Genomic DNA, 17372 nt, shown 5'->3' on the forward strand with positions numbered 1-17372 from the left:
CAGCACAGCACGGAGCTTTCCCCCCTGGCTAAGGAAAATCTTCACTTTCACTGCTAAACCTGGACTCACATGGCTTTATAATAATCCTGGAAGTAAAGCATGAGACGTTCATCCTGCCAAGCCCGCAGGAACCTGACAGTGATTTGCTCATCTTACACTTTAATCTGCCACAGAAACACATCTCAGCACCTCAGTGCTTGTATTCAGAGGGCACCAAAAGCAGCCCTCAAGTGAGGGGCTCTGACCAAAGTGCACTCGGTGTTACTGGCAACTGAAGAGCACTGAAATCTCATTTTCATGAATCACTGAATTACCAAACATTTCCTGGAGCAGGTTTCTCCTCCACTCCCCCGAGTTTGCTTTGTGCAATTTGCTGACACTTGGATAAATCAGTTTAGCTGCTGGTTTACAAACACATTACTGGAGGCACAAAGCACTGTTACCTTGCAGTAACTTTGCTTTGTGAACATAAATGGGATGGGCAAAGTCCTGGTTGCTGCAGGTGCTGCCAAATTCAAGGAACAGGCTGCAAGTGTGGTTGGTGAATTTCTCCCAATTTCCCCCTCCCCTGGCTGTGCTGGGAGAACCAACTCCAGAGAGGCTCTCTGTGTACACGTGGTGTCTGCCCTTACCTGGCATTTCTTTAGGAGTGCCACATGCCCAGCTTGCTATTTTGGAGCTGGATTTTTTACCCTGTATACATAAATAAACTTGAAAACCTGTCCTAGTTCTCCTTTCTCCCATCACCCAGGCTCAGTGTTTGCTTGCAGTGCCCCAGCTGGCACTGCAGCCACAGCCAGGGAGGGGGAAGGGATCATTTTCCTTGTCCTCCATCTCTCCCAGCCCACAAACCCCCGTGGGGCCACCACAAACCCCAACACACCCCGCACAGAATTCTCTTCAAGCCCATGGATTTCATTTCCATGGAAATGCACCCCAGAGCACAATAAGATTTTACCAAAAATCACAATTGTCCAGGCCAGGCAGCAGACCCAGAATCACTGAATTCTGGCTGGAAAAGCCCTCAAAGATTGTGGAGTCCAACCATTCCCTCAGCACTGCCAAGGCCACCCTGTGACCCATGTCCCCAAGTGCCACATCCATGTGTTTTCTGAACATTTCCAGCAATGGGCACTCCAGCACTGCCCTGTTCCAGTGCCTGACCACCTTTTCCATGAAGGAATTTTCCCAATATCCACCCAGCCTGAGGCTGTTCCCTCTGCTCCTGTCCCTGTTCCCCGGCTGTCCCCTCCTGTCAGGAGCTGTGCAGATCCACAAGGGCCCCCTGAGCCTCCTTTGCTCCAGGCTGAGCCCCTGCCCAGCTCCCTCAGCCTCTCCTGATGCCTCAAAACCCTTCCACAGCTCCATTCCCTTCTCTGGACATGAACCCACAAGAATTCCCTGAATAATAAAAGCTGGAAAACACAGCTGGACATCCCACCATGGAGCAGCAAGTCACAGCTTCCAAAGCAACCAGGAACATTTTCCACAGCTCTGAGCAGTGACTGCAACTGAAAATCAGAGTCAGGCAGTGCACAGAAGGAAAGAGCACGGTCACTCCATGGAAATGTTACCCAAGTCCTGCTTTGGTTATCTGTTACTTCATTTTATACACAAAAATAGGAAATATACACACAGGGCACACGCAAATCCTCTCCATTGCCCCTGGGCTCTTTTCCAAGAGTATTTAAAACAATTTACAATCACTAATAAAAAGTAATTGAAAGTTTTTTCTTTTTTTTTTCAGATGAACTTCCTTGCATTTAAAGTTTGTTATTCTGCAGCACCTGCTCTTCACACTTGTTTGTGCTTTAACCAACAAATTATTTTGTTTCAAATGTGGGGAAGTCACAACTTTCCTTCAATTTTCTTTTCTTCTCAAAAAGATGAGAACAAAGTGCCTCTATGTGATGCTGAAGTGCTTAAGGCCTGGTTTTAGTGCTGCCCATGCAGACAGAAGATTCAAGCCCATCCAGGCTGTGATGGCAAGTAAATTAATTCTCTGGAAGGAAATAAATGGGCAGCCCTATTGCAAGGGTTTCCATTAGGAGATGCAGAATAAGTCCCCAGTAAATTCATTTGCCACAAAGCTGGGATTTCGCCAGGAACCCAAGACAGAAAGCTCGAGTTCAGTATTTATTTGTGTCAAAACAGTCTGGCTCCATTTCTATTATTTTATATGGTTTCTCAGCAAGGAAAACATCACAATGGGCTGGGACTAGGTTGGGAATTCTTTGGCTTGGCAGTGGAATCTGTGAAAAACTCCAAGGAGAGGAGAATAAAGCTATCTTTTGAAACTTCACAAGCCAATGGTCACAGATGAGGGTCCCATGTTGCTCAATGCAGAAAGTGCGGGGCACCCCCCAAACCTTGAAAAAGATTGGAACAGTTCCCTTTTCCAGCCTTCAGTCGCTGCATGAAAAATTCAACTGCAATTAGCATTTAGTACAAAGCACTTTCTGTAGGCTGACAATAGGTAGCCAGGGCAGAAAGTGTACGTAAGGAGAACGGAATCCTGGTTTAGAGAATCGCACGGGTTTTGTTCACAGCCAAGGGATCCCCACTTTCCCCCCAGAAAATTCAAACCCATCCAGTTCCCTCTGCTCAGCACCATAAATCAGAAGCAAGGAAAGCGAAGTGTAGATTAAAAAGCATCAGGGTAAGTTCAGGGACATGTTAAATGGAATTGCTTATTTTGCTGTTCCATTAAATAGGCAAGCTCAATGCATCTGACACCCAGACCTATTCTTTAGGATCACCATTCACCATCAATCATTTAAGCTGGGTGTCAGACCTGTCTAAGTGAAGTGCCCACTGCTCTGAATGACTCTGATGTGCACTTTGTGCTGGGAGGGAGAGGAAAGATGAACTGTTATATTGCTAAATATCTCAGGGAAATAAAGGGTCTTCTCTGCGTTCCATAAATTCCCGTGACATTTCAATTAATCTGCCAGTGTCGTGTACAGTGTGGACACTCCAGCACGAGCCACTGTGCCTAAGGATAAAACAGCAGGGAGGAAAAAGTCCTGAGTCTTAGGTGATGTGACCTAAAGTAGAGGTTAAAACCAAACAGCACCCTCACCTTCACACCTGCATGCACAGAGACAACAGCAGCTGATAATTAAAGCAATAAAAAAAAAAAAAAAAAAAAAAAAAAAAAAGAAAGAAGCAGCTTTACAATCTTTGTCACAAGTTCTCATTAATTGCCTACCACTCCCTTCTCCCAGGGAGCACAACGGCGAGGAAAAACCCTGGTGGCATCATGTGCTGAAGAGCATTGCAGAGTTAACGTTTTCTTACCTTTTATAGAAACCATGGAGAGGCTGGAGACATAAAAACTGCCAGTAATCCAAGCAGAAGGCCTTTAACTTCAGCATTTTCCAGCACTCCCGCCGCCGCCACCGCGGTCTGCGGCGGGCTTTTAGCGACACAAGACTTTTTCGTCGGGGTTTGAATGAGTCAGGCGCGGTGTCCGTGCCCCATGGCGGGGCTGCGGCATCGCCCGAGCCGGGGCAGCGCCGGCGCCGCTCAGCACCTGCAGCCCCCGGGCCCCGCTCGTACGAAGCGCCGCCCGCACAAAGGGCACCAGCGCACGGCGCCCCGGGATCCCGCTGGCCGCGGTCTCACCACAGCCCCCGCTCCTACCGGGATCACCGGTGTTACACAGAAATCCCACTGCTGCTTGCGGCTGCTTTAGGCCGTTCTGAGGGCCCCCCCCCGGACTAACAGCGTGGAGAGATCCCAGCTGCGGGCTTTGATGGAGCCTTGGAAAGCATCCTTAGAGCTCCCAGAACTTCGGAAAATGCAGGCAGTTATCTCGATGGGCTGTGACACCAGTGCCCGGTACCCAGAGCGGAGCTGTGATCTCAGCACACGGGGCTGCAGGCGTTTGCCCTTTTCCCTGGTTTTCCCCTTTCCCCCCCCGTTAATCAGCTCCTCCTGTACCAGCACATCAGCTCCATTGTCTGCGGCACCTCGGGAGCTGGGGGCTTCTCGTGAGGGGAGGGGAAAGGAGCGGAAAAAAAAGGAAAAAAGCAGAAGAAGAAAAAAAAAAAAAAAAAAACCAGAAAAGAGAGAGAGAAAAAAAGAAGAAGGCAGGCAGGAGCTCAGACCCTCCCGCTCGCACACCAGATTGTGCTTATCTGCTTCCCAACGCGCTTTGCCAGGGAGCGCAGGGGGAGGACGAACCAACCCCGAAGCGCGGGGCGGCAGCGGGACAGCCCCCGGGGCGCGGGCACGGACGGACGGACGGACAGACGGATAGAGAGGCAGGCGGACAGACAGACAGGCAGCCTGCCGGCGGGCACGGACAGCCCCTCCGGGAATCCCGGCCGAGCATCCCGGGGGATCCCGGCAGCCGCAGCCGCTCCGGAGCCACCCCCGGGCGGGGGCTGGGACTGCCCGGGCTGGGATGGCAGAGCAGCAGCGTTTGCTACCGAAACCCCTGCCGGGCAGAGAAACCCGGGCTGCTTTTGTTCTGAGAAAACAGGAGCACAAATCTTTAACAATTTCTATATTTTACCATGGCCCAATTCTACCAACTCCCTCCCCTCCCCCTCCTCCTTCTTTCCTCTCTATCCCAACGTGAACTGCCACGGGTGAGAATCCTGGAATGGAATCACACAGGGCAGAGTTAGATTAGAGATTAGGTGGGAATTCCTCCTGTGAGGGTGGGCAGGCCCTGGCACAGGATTCCCAGAGCAGCTGTGGCTGCCCCTGGATTCCTGGAAGTGTCCAAGGCCAGGCTGGACGGGGCTGGGAGCCACCTGGAATAGTGGGAGGTGGCTTTAGGGGCTGGGCTTCAAGGTCCCTCCCAGCTCACATCAGCCTGGGACTCTGTAAATTTCCTGGGATGGAAGAGACCCACCAGGATCATTGATCCAGCTCCTGGCCCTGCACAGACACCCCAGCAATCCCGCCCTGGGCACCCCTGGCCGTGTTCCTGGAGCTCTGAGGGCTGTGTCCATCCCCTGGGCAGCCTGGGCAGTGCCAGCACCCTCTGGGGCAGAACCTTTCCCTGAGATCCACCCTAACCCTCCCCTGACGAGCTCCAGCCCTTCCCTGGGTGCTGTCCCTGGTCAGAAATCAGATCTGTGCCCATCCCTCCCCTTCTCCAGGCTCACGGGATACTCTGAGTTAACAACAGCACAGAACTGCTCCATTGCAACACACAGGACTGGCACACAACAACTTCAACAGCAATTTATCTTAAAAAAAAAAATTAAATTGTGGCTGTTGTTAAATAAGAAGTGTCCTGAGGGAGACCAATGCTGGTGTGCAGTTTGCTCCAAGTTTACTCTTGCAGCAGCTACAATTTGGCTGTTTCTGGTTCCGTTTCATTTCTGAAAATCCCTCACAGGAAACATTTAAGCTACAGCTTGGACTGCTGTCAAACAGGTACAGAGGGACTTGAGAGTTCAACAGTCACAACAACAAAACCAAGGGCAGAATCTGACAAAATGCTTCAAAACCACTCTGGCACTTGGACAAGTGTTTAAAACAAAACCAACAAGCAACCAACCAAACAAAAAACCCAAACAAACCATAAAACACCCCCACAATCCCATCCCTAAAATGCCACAAGAATTTTAACACTGTTTCAAAAATAGGCAGAGAAAACCAAAGCCCTAAGCCTCAACCTGAGGCTCTTTCCCATGTGGATCTATCTAGTTCCCCAAGTGCCTGGATAATAAGCTATATTTAGGGATCTATATAAGCTATATTTAGGGGTTCTGGTTTTCCTCATTGTCACTGTGCAGTTACAGAAGTGCCTTGAATCTTCTTAGAAAATTGCCCTGTGTAAGTTTAATTAAATGAAATTATAAATATATGTGAGTAAGAACTGGCAGTTTCTTTAGTGCAGCAAAGAAATCGCGGGCTTATGCTTAAACAGGGTCACACTTTGTGTGGTATTTCCCTAAAAACACCTTATACAGGACAGGGAAGGTGGTGGGAATGACCAGAACATGAGAAAAGCAACTTGGAGTGAAAAAATATGTTTGACTGGGGCCTTTCAAAAACATATTTTCTTGTGAAGATTCTCTTTCAAGTACCTCTGTCTGTCCTTTCCTTGTGCTGCCTGCACTTATTTGCTGGGATTTCTTTCAGAGCTGTACCAGAGCTGGTGAATCCTGAGCAAACACCACTGGTTATCTGTGAGAAGCAACATCCCCCCAACAACACAAAACACTGCCCAAATCCAAGCCCATTTATCATCCTGGACTCATATTCCCCTGGGCTTCATTAGCTTGGCAATTTTCAAGCCACTGATGCCATCACGGTGAGGATATTTAGATTTTCTTATCAAAACTCTTTCATCCCAGCTTTTCATCCCCTGTTCTCCAGGGTGGTTTTATCTAAAGAGGAACTGAGGGAAGGCCCTGGAGACCCAGTGGCTGCTGGTGAGCCCCAAGCTCCTGGCACTGCCTCCTGCCCAGGGTTTGGTACTGCCAAGATGGCAACAGGAAATCCTTTTTCCTTTGTTTCCACAAAAAAAAAAAAAAAAAAAAAATCAGCACAAGAAAAAAAAAAAAAGAAAAAAAAAAGAAAGAAAAAAATGAAAGAAGAAGAGAAAATGAGTTTTCCCTGTTGTAACATTTTTGTGTCTGGACTTTTTTACATTCCAAGGAAAAAAGAGGAAAAAAGAAAGAAAGAAAAAAAAAGGCTACATCCCATAATCAAGGGCAGCTATCCCAGGATCAAGGGAAAAGGGGAAAGCCAGCCCAAGACAAGTAAGCTCAGGAGACGCCAGCCAAAGGCTCAACCCTGAAATGAGACTTTTCAGGAAACTTCCCCTTTGTCTGTTCACATTGCAAAGCAATTTCTTTCTCAGCATCATATCCTTTCCAGAAAAAAAAAAAAAATCCTATTTATCACCCTAATTATCTATTTCTAAGCAGTGGGCTGGAGCATAGGAGCCATGTACCCATGGATTTCCTGACAGCATCCAGCCCGATTATCCCACCCTGCAGAGAAAATGCTAATGAGGACTTTTGCAAATGAAAAGCCCCACGCTCTCAACACGTTCTTCATTTTCACTTGTCTTCCAGAGGAAAACAACAAAGGAAATTAAGCTTCACCTCACGCTCAGCCGGGATGTAGAACTGGTTCTTTCAGAAGGGCATTTACCGAAACCTTTGACTTGGAATTCCCAGGCCTAAGACAAGCAGGGATTTTTGGATGTGCTGCAGCTCCAGCACTGGAGCTGTAAGCAGTTTGCTGAGAATTCTTGCAGTCACTCAGAGTTCAGCCTCTGACAAGGCTTTCAAAAACAGCCCCTGAAAAAAGGGCCAAGTGGAAATCGAACGTTGTGCCACCTCCTTTTTCAGGGGTGGTTTTCTTGCCAACCCCTGGAGCTCTGAGGCTGAAGGAAAACAATCCACTGAGGGATAAAATAACCCCAGCATGAAACCAGTGCCTGCTGGAGTTCCTGGGGTACTGCTTTCAAAAGTTGGGCAGATCAGGAAAATTGACTTGTCTGGTGACAGCCTTTCACAAAGTACTAATATTTAACTGCTGTTATTTACTTAGTTCAACTTTTAGAGTGATATGCCAGGAACAATCCTGAAAAATATTTCCCTTCCCCAGATAAACAGTGTATGCCCCTATTTAGGTGGAGCATAGAAATTGCAGTAGTTCAATTGTTTTCCACAAGTCTTTCAAGGGTGAAATGCTCAACTGGCCACACACAAAAATTCATGGTAGCCACTTGTGTGTTGTGGAGTTCAGGGATCTCACGGGACCCAGCCAGTGTGGATCCCATATTCATCCATGATACCCTGCACACACCACAATAAAAATGGGGGGAGTACAGAGCAGGGCTACAAACCCAGGGTTTGGGCTAGCAAAGAGATGCTGAAGTTCCTCCTGGAAGGTTGGAAGGCCTCGCTGCTCACAGGACACCACAGCACACAAAACAAAGTGCATTAAGTGGCCTCCGTGCCAAAGCTGGGGGGAAATTCCTGGGCTGCACAAAGATTGAGGCAAATGTTGGTGTTCAGGGCTCTGGCAAAGCAGATGTCCCTCCCTGCCCCTTGCAGGCATTCCTGGTACCGCCCCCGGAGCATCCCTGCCCCACCAGGACGGGTGGGAGAGCTCACACAGAGCCCTCGGGCTTGGGGACACCCTGTGACACCCCGAGGTGTTGGTGACAAGCTCTGCAGGGATGCCCAGAGAGTCAGGACATAAATCCAGGTCTCTTCCTTCCATATTGACTTGACGGGCAGCTCTGCTGCCTAGAAACCTTCCAGAAACTCAAAACAAAGTTCTCTGGCTGCAGACAGCTGTCAGAGTTCTGCACTCCCCCGCAGATGAATTCTCATCACCATTTATAAAATAACCTTTATTTTTGGTTATTAAGCCATTCAGCTGCCAAAGTATCCATGCAGAAGGGTAGGAAGAACTTTGCTGTTCTCTCAATTCTCTTTATCCTGACTGTCCCTTCTGCACATCTGTTCCCTGGGCTCACACAACCACTGGCTGATCAATTTGCTACAGAAGATGACAAATCCGCCCCAAATATCTGCAGAGCTAATTTAATAAATTTCCAGCTAATTTGGAACAGGCCTGGCAATTCACCCCTCCAGAAGGGCCACGTTACCATTTAGATACTAGGAAACAAAATATTTTTAGATGCCAGCTGAAAGCTGACAGAGGCCAACCCAAAATATCCAGAATAAATCCTGTCAGGCTATGAAAGAAATTGTGCCAACCAACATATACACAGATATAATATGCCAATTTTTACATATTTTCCTCTTTATAATGGACAGAAGCAAGATATTTACATTAACCTTTACTCTTTCCAGCACTGAGTGGTTCACTGAGGGGAAATGTCCCTTGTGATGGGAACAGGAAATTTGCGAGCAGGTAAAATGCAAAAAGAGTGCCCTGACTAGGAAATACCTGACAGGACACGGGGCTGTGTTAATTGGTACATCACATTTTCTGGGCTGTTCAAAGGCCAATTTGCTCAACAGGCTCATGAGAACACATCCAGGAACAAGAAGCCTCCATTATCTTTCATTGTACTTAATAAATAATGGCCTTAATTCTGTGTAATTACAGCTCCAGAGCAGGCTTATTTGACCTGCTGAAGTGGACTGGGTATCACGTGCTCTTCCCTCTATAACTATTTAACACTGAGAAAAATTCTCAGTTTTATCTGATAAAATCTCAACAGTTTTCTTCAGTTCCTCCTCTGTGATTGTTTCGCTCCAGATTTTTAAAAGTCCACAAAATTATTCAATTTGTAGTTAAAGAGTGGCATTTTTACATCCTTGCCTGGGATTATTTCAGCCCAGTCCTCAACATTCAGAAGGATTTACTGCATGCATCTAATTCTTCCATATTTCTCACTGATACCCTCCTCCCATGGAAAAAAATACTCCGTGGAAGAAAAAAATTGTAATAAAATCTATTTCCAGCCTGCAATAAAGGTGGCAGCAATACCTGGCTCTGGTAAATCCCACCCCAGCATCACGGTGCTGTTGTTAGAACAGATTTGCAGGGGAGCAGAGCAGGGGGAAGTTGGGATTTTTCCTGCATTGTCCTGCCAGACAAAGGCCCAGTGTTCCCATCACACTGGCAATGGGACAGGAGTACAGTGGGCACTGCACGTGGTGCAGTGCTGCTGTGGGAGGACAAAGGGAATATCACAGCACAGGGGGAGGCTGCTAGGAAGTGGCAACAAGGCAAATGCTTCACTTGCAGAACACTTTACACTGGGTAAGAATGGAAGATTAATTACAGAGGGGCCTTAATTTGAATAAGGTTAAACAGAGCAGCTCCCACCGTTGTGTTCAGGCAAGGTTCAAATGACATCATGTGGGAAAAAGTCACATCCTCAACCCAGAGCATCTCCAAAGGAAGACTTGTACCAAACCAGCTGCTGATTTGAGAGGGAGGGACCCTGCCCCAGCTTTATCAAAGGAATTCTGTGCCTTTGATGCACTTTTCAGTGTATAGGGATGAGAATAAAATATACAAGGTACCCATTTGATATGCAGTGTTAACAGGGGCAAACATTTCTTTCTAAATGGAGTGATCAAAGTGAAACCCCAGTTCTGGCAGTGCCTCCTGTGACAGAGCTCCCTGAAGGGTGGGTGCTTTTATCAGAATGCCGAGCGACAGAAACACCAGTGACATCCCCACACAACTGTCCCCAAGGCAGCACAGAGCAGCCAGGACAGGACAGGTCAGATATTGGCAGCAGGAAGGTTGTAAAAATCTGAGAGAGAGGTGCTTTGTGCACAGACACACCTTCTGTCCCTCCCCTTGGTGCTCCTCCCAGAACAAACCCAGGCTTGCAAGCTAGAGCTGAATTTCAAGTGGAAATCCTGGAAAGGAGCAAATTATCCACTCTTAGGAATATCCAGCCATCGGGTCAGTGCCTTTGCTGGCTGGGCTGGGCCAGGTGAAGCTGTGAGGTGAGCAGCTGGTGCAGAACAGGGCATTTCTGTCAGCTCAAACCTACAGCCAGCAGCTAGGATTGCTACAGTACCTGAGTGGGTCAGTTGAGACGCTGCTTCCTGTCTCCAGGGAAGTCCTGAGGTGACAGCAAAAGAATAAAATTATGAAGCATTAAATTAGAAACCAAATTAAAGCATGAACTGTTCAAAAATTCTATGTCCTTAAATATCAATGACTTTACATTCTCTTCTTTCTTAGTGGCATTTCAGAGTGCTTAGCATGCCATTAAACATGACAGTAAATAAAAATACGCAACCAAAAAACCCATCACCCTTTCCTAGATTAGAGAAGAGGGAATATTAGAGAAACATTTGTCTGAATAAGCCACAATCTGATCAATTTTCAATATTCTAAAAGCACTCCATCCTTCTGTATCTGAGTGACTTTTACACTCTGGGGCTTTCTGCTCTCTGCCCAAAAAGGCACCTGTGGAGTTGTCCTGCAGAATTATTGCAGCACAGAGTTCAAGTAATTGTAGGAACTGAAGAAGTTCTCTGATTATGCTGACTTTTAAGCAGCAATATTTAACATGCAGTGTGGTGTAATTACCCTTGCTCTTTCTGAGCATGACTCCAGGTTTATTATAACAACATTATATATATATATATATTTAACATGGGGTTATATTTTGAGGGTGAAGCCAGTTTTTTTCACAGGCTGTAATAAAACATCAGCCAAAGCCCCATCATTTTTAAATGGTTACTTACACTCATCCATTTCTATCCCTTACACAAATGGCCTTTGCTCACAGAGCCATAAACATGTACAGTCCATGGAGGTTCATAAAATTCACATTAGAATTGCATTAATTATATTTACAGCGGCCATTCATAGATCAATGGCAAATCTTTACTTTGAATCCAAAGATTCCTAATTTGCTTACAGAAATAAACAGGGTGGTGTGAAGGGAGGAACCCACAAAAGCAGCAAGAATTAGCTGTACAGAAATGGAAACAAACCATATTGTCCAAATAGCTTTTAATTAAAGCACTAAAGCTTGAAAATAGATCTGGGGAGCTTCTGCCACCCTGTAATTTGTTTGCTTCCCCAGCTCAGGGTCTGTGAATGAATTTTGGGGGGGTGGCTCACATATGCCAACCTTGTGGCTGGGTGTTGGTTTAACCATGGAAAAGGGTGAACTTCATTTACTTATAATTCAGTTTCCTGCTTCCCTGTGTGTGCTGTGAGGTGCCAGCCTGCTCGCTCAGTGGGGCTTTGCCTTGCTTGTAACCCAGACTCGCAGAAAAAAAATCTGCTGGGAGCAGTTTTGGCCCTTGGTGCTATGAATAAATGTTTCTCAGACAGCGTCTTTGTGCAGCAGGGCTGTGCTGTGCATACTGAGGAGATGCTAATTAGCAGTGATTAGCCCCAGCCCCGGCACAGCCCTGCTGACACTGAGCACTCCTGACCTGGGCACTCCTTGCACAGCCCCCAGGAGCAGGATCACAGCTTCATTAGAAACCCTGGCTCTCCTTCCTGAAGTCAGGCATCCCAGGTACTCCCCAGCACCCAAACCCCCAGTCAGGACAGGCACACGTATTTCTAGCTATAAATATACCTATTTTAATATATAAAAATAATATATTAATATATAATAATGTATTTTAATATAGAATAAATAATATATTTTATATATTATTATACATTAAGGAATACTATATAATATATTAATATATAGGAATATTATATATATTTAAATTTATATAAATACACCTGAGAGCACAGCTCTCAGCAAAAATGCCCCTCTTAGGGTCACAAGCCACAGGCTCATCAAGGCTGGGAAAGCCCTCCAGGATGACTCTGTTCCCCTGGCACTGCCAGGTCCATCCCACCACGTCCCCTCAGCACATCCAGATGTTTTCTGAGCACTTCCAGGGGTGCTGATGCCAGCACTGCCCTGGGCAGCCTGGGCCACTACTTGTCAAACCTTTTAGGGATGAAATACTTCCTAACATCCAATCTAAACCTCCCCTGCTGCAACTTCTATATGTTTTTTTGGGTGAAGATCAGATATAGGAACAGTGGCAAAGACAGGAGAAGCTTCTGGAGCTGATGTGGAGAAATTCCCTGGATGAGACAGATCCCCACACTATGGGGAGGAAGATGGAAAACAAGCCCTACACAGGAGGGCTACACCCCCAGAATTGTTATAGCCCAGCCTTTGTACCTGGCCACCCAGCCCAGACTCAGCCTGGCACTGTGGAAAACCTCAGGAGCAGTCTGACAACATGAAAACCAACATTTTAGTGGCCACAAACCCTCCCAGTAGAAACAGGAGAAATAAAATTTAAATTCTACCAAAAGATCTGGATTTAGGGTACAGAAAGTTAGTTAATTCTTATTGAATTTACAGAATAGTATAATCACATCATCACTCCCCTTCTTTCTTCCCAGCTAAAATCCCATTTAAGTCTTTTGGTTTCTTTCCAAACTGCTCAAAGATGGAAAATTAATTAAAAACATAAAAATAACCCAGATTCTGAACACAATGTCATTAAAGCTGCAGCAAACCAAACATCTCATTGCACATGGGGTCACTTCAGGGATGACAAAAATATATCTCATTTAGGTTACTTCAAAATAAGCTTTGTTAGTTTTGTTCTGCTTTTTAACAAATTGACTGGATGGGAAAATAAAATACTGCTGTGAACAAAGTGAGCTGGAAACTCCTGTTTACTCCTAATGAGCACTGGCTCAGGACATTTGTAGCCCAGAAAGAAGCACAGACAATATCTAATAATGAAGCCATTAAAAAAATACTGTTGAATATAACAGGCTTGTCTATATATGTATAATTTCCATTGGTATTAATAAAGATAATTATAAAAATTCCCAAAGTACATTAAGTGCAGAACTGTGCCCAAGGCTTTGAGTGAAAATTGAGCTGAGACAGAGCACAGACTGCAGAACTGCCTGGAATTCTCAGGGAATGCTCCAAACCACCCTGGGGGCTGTTTTGTATCTCCAGTTGGTTTCCACGGAGTTTGCAAGGTCCTTCCAGGTGTGCAGTGAAGGAATCTGCCCCAGTTCCACCGTGACTCAGCTGAACCGTGCACATTCCTGGCATTTCAGGGAAAGGCAGAGGGATGGTGGCATCAACTGGAACTAAACTGGGCACACACAGGGATTATTCACTGCTAACGTGGTCAGCCTGGAACCTGAGGAATGTGTGCAATTGTTGGTAGTAACAACTGCTGTCAAGGCTGAAAGGATTATCCAAAGTATGGATATCCTCAGCTCCTGGGTGAGGAGCTTGCCCGGAGCTCCCAGCTGTGTCCATCAGCACAGGAATCCTGACCAGCCCACTTCTGCAGTGCGTCATGCAAGAGAAAATACAAATATTTCCAAGAAGCCATTGGTCTAAAATCCAGACAGTAGGCTTTGGGTATCCACAGACAAAAACTATAAACACAATTCTAGTCAAGAGTTCTGTCCTGGAGCACAAAACAAGGCCACAGGCTCCAGCTCTTGTTATTGGCACTGTGTGGTGAACAGAGAGCATTCCCAGCAACTAGGTGTCTAAAAGACCTTATTCCACAATGGTTTAGCAGATTGAAGGGAAACACACAATTAGCTCTTGGCATCTTGAGCCATGATCCAAAGCTCTGGTTTATTTTGCTTCTTTTGTGATGAACAAAAATGGTTTTTGTAAATACAAAAATCAGTATGACTGCAGATTATTTTGGAAACAGTCCAAGATGGAGCTCCTTATATTGTGTGACATAGAGAGGGTAGGGGATGAACAGTGCAGAAGTGAAAACCTCCAGAGGTGTTTAGCTCAGCAGTGACAGCAGACAAGGAGTGTTACTGATGTGGGACTGCTACAGAGCCCCCCAGCCCCTCCATGTGCAGCAGGGACAGTGGGAATCACTGAGGGTTTGGAAGATGTCCCTGTGACTGCAGCAAGCCGCAGAGTGACAGAGCCACCCAGAACTGTGCCCTGGCTGAGGTGGATGAACAGGGACAGTCACTGCACTGCCCAGCCCTGTGCCCACGCTGCAGCCTTGGCTTCACCTCTCCTGAGGGAGGGCAAAGTTCTGAGGAGGCTCTTGCTGGGCTGAGGGGATAATCCTGGGGGAGTCCCCACTCTGATGGCTCAGCCCAGCTGCCCGCCCTCCTCAGGGTCCCCTGGGCAGCCCCACCCTCCGGGCTCAATTTGCCTGGATAATGCTGAGCTGGGGCAGCAAAGTCCCTTCCCATCAGTGCAGATGGCTGCAACTGCTTCATTAGCTGCTCACCAGAGGACAGAGGAGACCCCAGCACTACTCCCTTACTGCTGGCAGAGCCTACAAATAACCACACAGCACAAGCACACATCGTGCAAGCAGCCAGAAAAATATCCAATTTGAGAAAAGCCAAGATATTCTTCTGGCACGGAAACGCACAGTGGTGACAGATGAAATAATTGCAGTTGAAGCAAACCCCCAGCTTGATCCCAAATAAAGACTGCTTAAATATATCATCTTTTGGCTAAGAAGGGAGATTCACTTGGAGCATCAGAGTACAAAGATATGCTGTCTGCAGACAGCAGCTCAGAGGGGTGTGAGGGGAAAAGGCAGCTCTGAGCTCTGTCGGAGCCTCAGTGCTCGCAGCACTATGTCCCTCTCACACCAAGGGAAGGAATGCAGAATAACACATTAAATATTTAAGACCCTGTCTGGGGTGTTGCTCAGCGAATAATTGCTGCTGCTTGGCACAGTTTCTTCCCAGGAGCTGGCAGCTCACGGAAGAAAGGGAAACCTGCTCGCTGCAGGCTGGTGCTGTGATGCTCCACATGCTCACATACAAAGGAGTACTAAACTATTTCTTTGTATTCCAAAGTGCAGCTTCACTAAATGGAAATCTTCAGTCTTGCTTGAGGATGGTCTGGCACAGCATAGATCCCAGTGTCACTGCTCCATTTGGAAGGAAAGCCCAAAGCATCCAATCCCAACAGGCAGAAGGGAGAGGACAGAGGGATCATCCTCAGCCAGGACACCCCATCCCCCAGAAAAAAACCCTGAAATTATAATCCAGCCATTCAAAGAAAATCATCCCTTCATGTCCCTTGGCAAAGATCTGGGAGGGCTCATTCCCAAAACCCCACAGGCCCTGAGCTCAAGGGACCCAGGGGAAGGCAGTGCAGCTCCTGTCACACTCCTTCACCTGACCTCCCCAGCAAAGGCTCAGAAGGAGCAACCTGAGGGCAATTCTCACTGGGGATCAGGAGCAGAAGCTGCTGAAGGGCTTGGTCTCCTCGCAGAGCTCAGAGGGATCTGAGGGAGCCCCGCAGCGACATCGCTCTGGCTGGAGCGGCCTTCACCAGGCCTGCAGCCATGGCCTGCAGTAATGAACCCACATTAACAATGGCAGTCAGCCCGGGCACTGCCAGGGGCCAGGGCACTCCTACCTTCCTCTTGGCCTCGGCCTTGGCACTGCCAGGCTCCCAGGGCACTCCTGCCTTCCTCTTGGCCTTGGCCTTGGCACTGCCAGGCCCCCAGGGCACTGCTGCCTTCCTCTTGGCCTCGGCCTTGGCACTGCCAGGCTCCCAGGGCACTGCTGCCTTCCTCCTGCCCTGGCCTTGGCACTGCCAGGGGCCACTGCCAGCCGTGGGTGCTGTGGTGCTCACTCACCCTCCCTGCCAGGCCAGCGTCCCTGGGCCACCCTGGGCCACCCTTTGCAGGGACAGAGCAGGGCTGGGGCACAGGCAGGAGCTCCCAGAGAAGCTGCAGTGGCTCTGGCAGCTGCACCAGCACATGCAGTGCAGCAAAGCTGCCTCGGTGCAGATGTAACAGTGGAACAGCCCTGCTCCAGAGGATCCTGCAGGATTGTTCTGCCCCTCTCCTGCAGGTGAGTGGGGCAGAGGGAATCAGCACTCCATTGGGAGCAGTCATTGGACACAAGCTGAAAATACTCCTCCAATTCAGCCTTTCTGCTGGTCAGACAATTTAAAAGCTGTGCTTAAAGAGCTGGCACTGCTCACCTATGGAAAGGCAGCTTTCAGAGGCCAGGGCCTTAAAGGATACCATGGAAATTCCTGCCTCTCATTTTCTCTTCTCATACATTTTGTCCCAAATATTTTAATGAACCATTTAGGCAAGGGAGTATTTAAACACGTGTTTAATGCTGCTCTTAGAAATAAAAAAGCTTTCCTTGCTTGGGGCTGAAGCGAATTGCATTCCCAAAGCTGGGAATATGCTGGACCCCTGGCTGGCTCTGAAGTGCTCCCAGCACTGGAAATGGGAAGCAGCTCCTGCCTGTCCTCAGAGTACAGCTGGTTTGCCCAGGTCACTCACACGCAAGTGTGCCAAAACACTCATTTTTACAGCATGCTTTCCAAATCAAAATACAATCACAGCATATCAAAGAGATTTTAGATCTGTAAGAAAAACAATGTCCAGGAAACAAAGCCCAACATCACCCTGAAAGCCAGGAGGAAATAGCTGGACTAGCAAGGCTCAGCTGGCTTCCTTAATTTCAGAACACTCTGCAAAAGTGAAATTGAATTTCTGTGCATGGGCAAGAGAATTACATTAACTAAAAGCCATTTGTGCTTGCAAACTTGGGACCTGCATTCCTAGAGCAGCCTGCAGGAGTAACAATGCAGAAGCAGAAATGCTGTAATTTCTGTTTTGTAGTAACACGCACCCTGTACAGTGAAAATGTTCCTTGAAAAATTAAATTCCAAAAACTGCCATGAACTATATTAACTCCAACAACAACACCTAGAGGTTAATGGCCCTGATGTTTAGGATTTCACTGCTGTGACTGCCTGGTGTTCATGCAGCCCAGCCTTCTTCTGGGTTTTCCAAAGGAGCTGCAAGCCCCCAAGCCCTGAACTCTGAGAAGAAAAATTACTTTACCAGGGGCCCACTCCAGTGACAAGAAGCAGTTTAGAATTTATTATCTGCTGAACATCTACC

General features: G+C 47.4%; 1 protein-coding gene across 10 annotated transcripts in view; it reads right to left on the reverse strand.

The window, feature by feature from the left end:
- Window positions 1-17372, reverse strand: part of IQSEC1 (IQ motif and Sec7 domain ArfGEF 1) — a 302794-nt gene that overhangs the window by 130745 nt on the left and 154677 nt on the right. For 7 of the 10 annotated variants that reach the window (XM_063164350.1, XM_063164353.1, XM_063164351.1 and 4 more), the window contains one exon: window positions 10502-10546. The exons of 2 other annotated variants lie outside the window; for them this stretch is intronic. In XM_063164350.1, coding sequence (XP_063020420.1) covers window positions 10502-10546 — 45 coding nt within the window. Of the gene's footprint in view, window positions 1-3300; window positions 3495-10501; window positions 10547-17372 lie in introns of those variants that run through there. One more of the 10 variants, XM_063164356.1, reaches the window with a different exon arrangement.

The sequence above is a fragment of the Melospiza melodia genome, chromosome 10 (genome assembly GCF_035770615.1).
Source record: "Melospiza melodia melodia isolate bMelMel2 chromosome 10, bMelMel2.pri, whole genome shotgun sequence".
NCBI classification, from domain to species: domain Eukaryota; kingdom Metazoa; phylum Chordata; class Aves; order Passeriformes; family Passerellidae; genus Melospiza; species Melospiza melodia.